The following is an 8,044-nucleotide window of genomic DNA, read 5'->3' on the forward strand; positions in this document are numbered from 1 at the left end:
AGTCAACAGGTTTATTTGGAATCATGAGCTTTCTTTCAGAGCAGCGATCCAAAAGTTCGTGATTCCAAATAAACTTGTTGGACTTTAACCTGGTGTTGTGATACTTCTTACTATTTCAGTAGTGTCAATGATAGTGAAATTAATTTTTTAAATTTGCTTTTATTATCTGATTATTTCTTTCCCAATTCCCAGGCTCTTTAATGCCGATCCAGCAGGGTTTTGTGCTGAGGATGCATGGGAATAATGTTGTGCTGCATCCTCTCAGGTCTCTCCTCCTCATCGGAGATGGACAATTGTCTCCTCCCAACCCCCACCTCACCAAGACCTTATCCTGCTCCCACCACATTGTTGCCTCATTCCCTGCCATTGTGTGCTCTCTATTACAAGCACATACATTTCCATTATTGCTCACCCATCAAAGTCACACCCGTCTTAGCCACTTATAATGTTTTAAGCTTAACATTGTATGCTGCCCTCATCATGACAGAACACATCAAAACTTTGATCATTTAGCAGTTCTATAACCACATGATCAGCACTTGCACACCTCCTTGGTAATCTTCACCCAAATTTGGTTTGACGGGCCAATCTCCACCTCCCACACTGAAAAGACAGGGTATTTTGTCTTACACCATCAGCCCTTTTTCATTTAATCACTTCTGCACTTACCTTTTGTTTTTTTCCTTGTTTCCCCACCCCCACACATTTTATTCACTTAAATTTTAATTCAATCCTATTCTATAGTTCTAACAAAGTATTAACTCTGTTTCTCTCTGTTTTTATGGCATCAATAGTAGTTGCCTTCTATCTGACTTGTATTTTTGTTTCTTGATTGCTTTACACTGCACATTAATATTGTCAATAATACTATTTTTTAAATGGAGTGATCTTGTTATTCTTCTTCCCTGATTCTAGGTTGTATGAAAACACACTCTCCTTTCATTGTGCCAAGGATCTTTCTTCTGCTCTTAGTACAAACAAGTCACTGATGTTTCTGGACCTGGGTAATAATAATCTGGGAAATTTAGGAGTGATACTATTGTCTGAGGCTTTGAAGGAGCCAGACTGTAAAATACAGAGACTGGAGTAAGTAACAGACTATGAGAGATTGTGTCAGTGCCTGTGATATTGTTATTAAGCAAAGAATTGTATTTGCTCTGACTCCTGTTACTTCCCTCTTTGAGCGTCAGGCTATAGAATGTCCATCCCACTGATGTTTTGTGGGATGTAGGGGAATAATATGACAGTGCACCTCTGAAGTCCCTCAAACACCCCTCTTTCCCAACCCACCCCCTACCTCCTCCTCAAAGTTGTATGGCTTTCCCCGGGCCACAACAATGCTTGATTTGTGAGAGAAAGAAAAATGATTGCAGGATAATGCAAATTTCAACACCTTTGTCAAATTACTTTATGAGACCATTGGTGAATACACAAGTGGTATGTTTTGTTATTGCCAGAGGGTGTCCCTTGTCCATCCTTTTGGCCACCCACACACTCAGAACACCAAAACCAGAATTACTCCATCAGTGATTCCTTTCCCCTGCTTCCAGGTCTCCCAACTCCAGTGCTTTTTCTTCATTGGTGTGAGGTTGGAAAGATCGGGATGTTGCATGCTTCCTAGAATCTCAGAACTTCACATCTTCCAGTAAAATCACAGTCATGACCCTAAAACCCATCACAAACTCCATTCCCTAACCATCACCTGTTCATGCTCCTACCTGGCGACCCAAGATGGAGATGTTGAGAGCTGTTCTTTTCTGTTGCTCCAACACATCTTTTGTCATTTCCTCTCTCTTGTTTTCCCATTTCATTCTTTCCTTGCCTTTCCCCTCTTCCATATGCCCTTTGCTTAAAATCTGTCAGTTCTCTAATATTTCACAATTCTTTTGAAAGCCTACTGACTAAAATAGTAACTCTGCTACTCTTTTTACCTGACCTGCCAAATATTTCGAGTATATTCTATTTGTATTTCACATTGACAGCCTTCTATATAAATGGAAGTTGTATTTATTGAATGTCTCAAGCTGTATGCTGTTATTAGCATCAGCATATTCTGTAAAATTCAATGAATTTAGCCTGATTGCCATTATTTTTCTCGGAATCCCAGACTTGAAAAGAATGGTCTCACAGATTCCTGTACCGAAAATCTCGCCTCCGCTCTCTCTACAAACCGGTCAATGATGTTTCTGATCCTGAAATCAAACCCCTTTACAGATGCATCTGTCCCTGCCCTCCGACATATCATCCTGAACTGCAGGAGTCTGGAACAGATTGAGTGAGTGTTGGTGTTGACTTTTAATATAATATATGATGTCTTAGTAGAGTTCAGTCATGTTTATTGTTCATATTTTCTTTCATTATAATTTAATTATTAACTCAAGTTACCCTGTTATTTACCCTGTTGGTCAATCTATTTAATTCCTATTTAATCTTTAATCTGTTTCAGCCTGCAGGGGAGTCAATTCAGTCCGAATGGAAAGAATCAGCTGAAGTCACTACAGGGAACAAGAGCTGGACTCAGCATTGAAGTGTGAACATCTCCAGTTGCAAATGTTAATTGTCTCAATGTATAAACATTTTTATTCGATTTTCTCTACTCCTCCTTTAGGTCTGTGTTCCAGGAGTGGCACAGTGGTTAGCACTGTTGCCTCACAGTGCCAGAGATCCAGGTTCAACTCCAGCCTCGGTCACTGTCTGTGTGGAATTTGTATTTTCTCCCCATGTCTGAGTGGGTTTCCTCGGGGTGCTCTGGTTTCTTAGATGTGCGAGTTAGATAAATTGGCCATGCTTAATTGACTCTAGTGTCAGGTGGATTAGCAGGGTAAATATGTGGGGTTACAGGGATAGGGCCTGGGTGGGATTACAGTCAGTGCAGACTCGATGGTCCAAATGGCCTCCTGTACTATAGCGATTCTATGATTCAATGAAATCCTACCAGCTGTTACCAAATTTCAAGTAATTGGAAAGCTAATGAGATTAAAGGCAGGCATTTTCTCTGGACGTGATGGCCAACCTGAATAAAAGGGAAATTAGCAACATGGATATGAAATTTATTGACAGGAAACAATGAATAGTGATTGATGGATGTTTTTCGCGCTGAAGAGGTTTTGCAGTGGAGTTCCCAAGGGATCACTGTGGGGACCATCGCTTTTCCTGATATATATCAATGACCTGAATCTTGATGTACAAGGTACAATTTCTCGGGTCTTAAACAAAGCTACAGAGATGGTGGATGCATTGCTTTTAGTCATGCAAAATTCTCTAGATTGTAAAACTGCAAATATAACACTTTTACCCAAAAAAAGTGGGGAGACAGAAAACAGGAAACTATAGGTTAGTCTAACTTCTGTGTTTGGAAAAGTATGAGAGTAAGTGAATGAGGGTATTGTCACAAGACATTGAGATCAAAATATATCAAGAAGACTCAACATGTTTTTCTGAAAAGGGAAATGTGTTTGACAAATTTATCAGCATCCTTTTACTGTGGAGCAGAAGGTGGATGAAGGGATACCAGTTAATGTAATGTACTTGGATTTGCACGAGCCATTCAATAAACCCCTATCTAAAAGATTACTACACTGGATAAAAACACAAGGTATTTGGGTAATATTTTAGCATGGATAGAGGATTGACAAGATAAGAGGAAGCAGAACTGAGGGAAGTGGGTCAGTTTCCGGTTGGCACACTACCAGTGCCCGGGCATCAACAGTTTACAACGTATCTTAATGACTACTGAAGTGACTGAGTGTGTTTTAGCAAAATTTGGTGATTCAAAAATATACAGGAAAACAGTTTCTGAGGAGGGCGCTAGTATTCTGTAACGAGAAATGGATACGTGAAGTGACTGGGCAGAAAATTGCCAGATGGAATGTAATATGGGAAAATATAAGGCTGTTCATTTTGATGGGCAGAATAGATAAGAGGAATATGATTTTTAAGGAAAAAGTCTTCAGAATGCTGCAGTACAGGGATCTTAGTTTTCTCAGATAAACATCACAAAAAGTTTGCATTCGGGTACAGCAAAAGATTAGGAACTTAGAATCATAGAATTCCAACAGTAAAGGAGGTCATTTTGCCCACTGAGCTGCGCCAACAATAATCCCAACCTACCCCCATAACCCCACATATTTGCTTTGCTAATACTCCCAAAATTAAAAGGCAATTTAGCATGGCCAATCAATCTAACCCACATATCTTTGGACTGTGGGAGGAAACTGGATCACTTGGAGGAAACTCACGCAGACATATGGAGAATGTGCAAACTCCACTCAGTGACCCAAGCTGGGAATCAAACCCCAGTCCCTGACGCTGTCATGCAGCATTGCTAACCAGTGCATGAACCATTTGAAGGAAATGTTAACCTGTTATTGCAAGGGGATGGAATATAAAAGTAGAGGATGTCTGATAACCAAATACGATTTGGCTGAGACCACGCAGAGAGAGTTGCATGCAGTTTTTGTTCCTTATTAAAGGGGAGATATTCTTGCATCGCCTACACTCGCTCCATCATCTCCTCCAGTATGCCTGTGCTGTGATCAACCAATTGTAATTCCTTTATCTTATTGGAAAATGTTGAATTGTTTGGATAAACAATTGTTTGGAGTTCAGAAGAGCAAGAGATCATCTCTGTAAAATGTATGTGATTCTGAAGGAGTTTGACAGGACGATTACTGACAGACTGTTTCTGTCAACAAAATGTCAATGTAGACTTTCTTTCATAATAACCAGAATGAGAAAGATGTTTCCTTTTTCCTCTCAAAGGTATTAATCTTTGAACTATTCAAACCCGGACAGTAGAGGTAGCGAAAAGGGTGATTAGGGCAAAGCTATTGATGTATTATATGTGGACTCCCAAAAGACATTAGATACAATGTCACACAACAGACTTGTGAGCAAAGCAAGAGCCTTGTATGGCACAGTGGCACATTGGTTAGCACCGCTGCTTCATAGCACCAGGGACCCAGGTTCGATTCCCTGCGTGGATCATTGTCTGTGTGGAGTTTGTATGTTCTCTCCATGGCTGCATGGGTTCCCTACAGATGCACCAGTTTCTAAAAGATGTGCTGTTAGGTGCATTGACCCGAACAGATGGACTGTGGCAACCAGGAGAATTTCACAGTAACTTAATTGCAGTGTTAATGTAAGCCTTACTTGTGACTAATAAATTAAGTTTAGGGCCATAAATTAGCAGAGGGGAGTGTGCAGCGGGACCTGGGTGTCCTTGTGCACCAGTCACTGAAAGCCAGCAGGCGGTAAAAAAGGCAAATGGCATGTCGGCCTTCATTGAGAGAGGGTTCAGGAAAAGGGGAGTGTTGTTGCAAATATACAGGGCCTTGGTGAGGCTACAGCTAGAATATTGTGCGCAGTTTTGGTCACCTTTCCTGAGGAAGGATGTTCTTGCTCTTGAGGGACTGCAGCGAAGGTTTACCAGGCTGATTCCAGGGATGGCGGGACTGACGTATGAGGAGAGATTGACTAGGTTAGGATTCTTTTCACTGGAGTTCAGACGAATGAGGGGAATATCTCATAGAAACTTATAAAATTCGAACAGGTCTCGACAGGATAATGCAGGGAGGATGTTCCCGATGTTTGGGGAGTCCAGAACCAGTTGTCACAGTCTAAGGATTCAGGGTAGGTGATGTAGGACAGAGGCAAGGAGACATTTCTTCACCCAAAGAATGGTAAGCCTGTGGAATTCATTACCACAGGAAGTAGCTGATGCCAAACACTGAATGCATTCAAGAGGTGGCTGGATATAGCACTTGGGGCAAATGGGATCAAATGGGCGAAAAAGCAAGATCAGGCTATTGAGTTGGATGATCAGCCATGATCTTAATGAATGACGGAGCAGATTTGAAGGGCCAAATGGCCTGCTCCTGCTCCTATCTTCTACGTTTCTACATTTCATGGAATAATAGAGAAATTTACTGACAGGAAACAATGAATAGTGGTTAATGGATTTTTTTTGGGCTGGAGGAGGGTTTGTAGTGGAGTTCCCTAGGGATCACCGTTGGGACCAGTGCTTTACCTGATATTTATTAATGACCTCAATCTTGACGTACATGGTACAATTTCAATATTTGGATGGAAATATTGGAAACCATGAGATGGATAGTGTTGAACTTCAAAAGGACGTAGACAAGTTGGTGGAATGCACGGACAGCTGGCAGATGACATTTCATGCAGAGAAATGTTAGGTGATTTGTTTGAATAGAAGCATGGAAACATATAAAACAGGGATACAACTTTTAAATTGGGGGTGGGGGTGTGTGTGGGGGAGGACTTGAGTGTATGTGTGCATAAATGATTAAAGGTAGCCAATCAGGTTGAGAGAACAGTTCCAAGCACACAATATCCCAGGTTTCATTAGTAGGGGCATAGAGAACAAGAACAAGGAAGTTAGGTTGAACTGTGTGGTCTCGGGTGAAGTATTGTACCCCGTTCTGGGTACCACACTTTAGGAAGCCATGATGTGGAGATGCCAGTATAGTCACATGGCACCAGGTTATAATCCAACAGATTCATTTGATAGCACAAGGTTCACCTGACAAAGTAACAGCACTCCAAAAAGCTTGTGATGTCAAATAAACCTGTTGGATTATAATCTGGTTTTGTGTGACTTCTCATCTTGCACTTTAGGAAGGAAGCGAAGACATTAAATAGGGTATGGAAACAAAATCATGAGAATCGTTCCAGGAACAAAGAATTTTAGTTATGAAGATAGATTGTAGTAACTATGATTATTTTCCTTGGAAAAGAGAAGGCTGAGAAAATATTTGATTGAGGTATTTCAAATTATGAGTGCTCTGGCAGAATATCTGGGCAGAGAAACTGTTCGCACTCATGAAAGAATTGAGAATGAGAGTGTACAGAATTTGCAAAAGCAATATCTGATATGCGAAAAAACTCATTTTTTCAAAGAAGAGCTGGGGACTTATCCATGGTGTCTTGGCAAATATTTAACTCTCAATTAAAATCACAAAAATCAAACAGATGAATTAGTGATGTGAGTGCAGTGGGGTCAGATTCAATTGAGGCTTTCAAAAGATCGTTATCAGAAGAGAAAGGGCTACAGAGAAAAGGCAGGGGTGTGGGACTATAGATGAATTACACTTGCTGAGAGTTGGAATATGCATGAGAAGCCAAATAGCCTCCTGTACTGAAACCATTCTTATGATTCTACAAGAAGGACAAGGGCGGTAAGAAGATGACAAGCATAAAGGCCAAGGTTAAAAAAAAACAAGTGGGTCAAAGTCGCACCGGAATCAGCAACATCAACACAAAAACACCCAACAAGATGTTAAAAAAAGTAACTTGTAAAAATTCTGAACACAGAGGGTCTTAGAGTCACCGCGGCCAGGACTTTACCACAGAACGGCATTCTCCATGCCTCCAGCAGGCAAAATCATAAAATACCGACTCACATCTCTCAAATGAGCTGATATAAGAGCAAATGCACTGTACAGTAAATAGAACAATTTAAATAAAGTTACATTTGGTGTTTGATTAACAAATTGCTTGGAACTCGTCTCCATCCTCATTATTCCCAGTGTCCTATTCAACAAGAACAATTATTGTGTGCTGATTTGATTTATTATTGTCACATGTATTAGTATACAGTGAAATGTATTATTTTTGTGCATTATACAAACAAAGCATATCGTTCTTAGAGAAGGAATGATGTGGAGACTCACCTGATGAAGGAGCAGCGCTCAGAAAGCTCGTAATTTCAAATAACTCTGATGGGCTTTAATCTAGTTTTGTGAGACTTCTTATAGAGATGGAAAGGAGAGGGTGCAGAATGTAGTCTTTTCTGTATTCTCCTCTCATCTTCATTGTTCGAATGTGGAGCCATCTAATGGTGGCAAGTGAGAACTGTAACAAAACTGCTCAAATTCACATTTACCATCAGTGTTCAAAAACAGGGCAATGTACAATATAAAGTCAGCTCTCATAGTGTTTCATGTTCTTATAGTGTAAAATAAAATAATCGAGAAACAACAAAAGTGTGTTACTTTATTCATTGGATAATTATGACTTTCCA

General features: G+C 40.3%; 1 protein-coding gene across 3 annotated transcripts in view; it reads left to right on the plus strand.

The window, feature by feature from the left end:
- The window catches only part of LOC145351984 (NACHT, LRR and PYD domains-containing protein 3-like), a 34,206-nt gene extending 26,217 nt beyond the window's left edge, over positions 1 to 7,989 (plus strand). For 2 of the 3 annotated variants that reach the window (XM_080201831.1, XM_080201833.1), the window contains exons 7-9: positions 916 to 1,086; positions 2,108 to 2,275; positions 2,447 to 4,232. In XM_080201831.1, the coding sequence (XP_080057957.1) occupies positions 916 to 1,086; positions 2,108 to 2,275; positions 2,447 to 2,534 (427 nt within the window). In that variant the 3' untranslated portion in view covers positions 2,535 to 4,232. Of the gene's footprint in view, positions 1 to 915; positions 1,087 to 2,107; positions 2,276 to 2,446; positions 4,233 to 7,186 lie in introns of those variants that run through there. The other variant, XM_080201832.1, reaches the window with a different exon arrangement.
- The last annotated feature ends 55 nt before the right edge of the window (positions 7,990 to 8,044 follow it).

The sequence above is a fragment of the Carcharhinus amblyrhynchos genome, chromosome 13 (assembly GCF_965287045.1).
Source record: "Carcharhinus amblyrhynchos chromosome 13, sCarAmb.v2.hapA, whole genome shotgun sequence".
NCBI classification, from domain to species: Eukaryota; Metazoa; Chordata; class Chondrichthyes; order Carcharhiniformes; family Carcharhinidae; genus Carcharhinus; species Carcharhinus amblyrhynchos.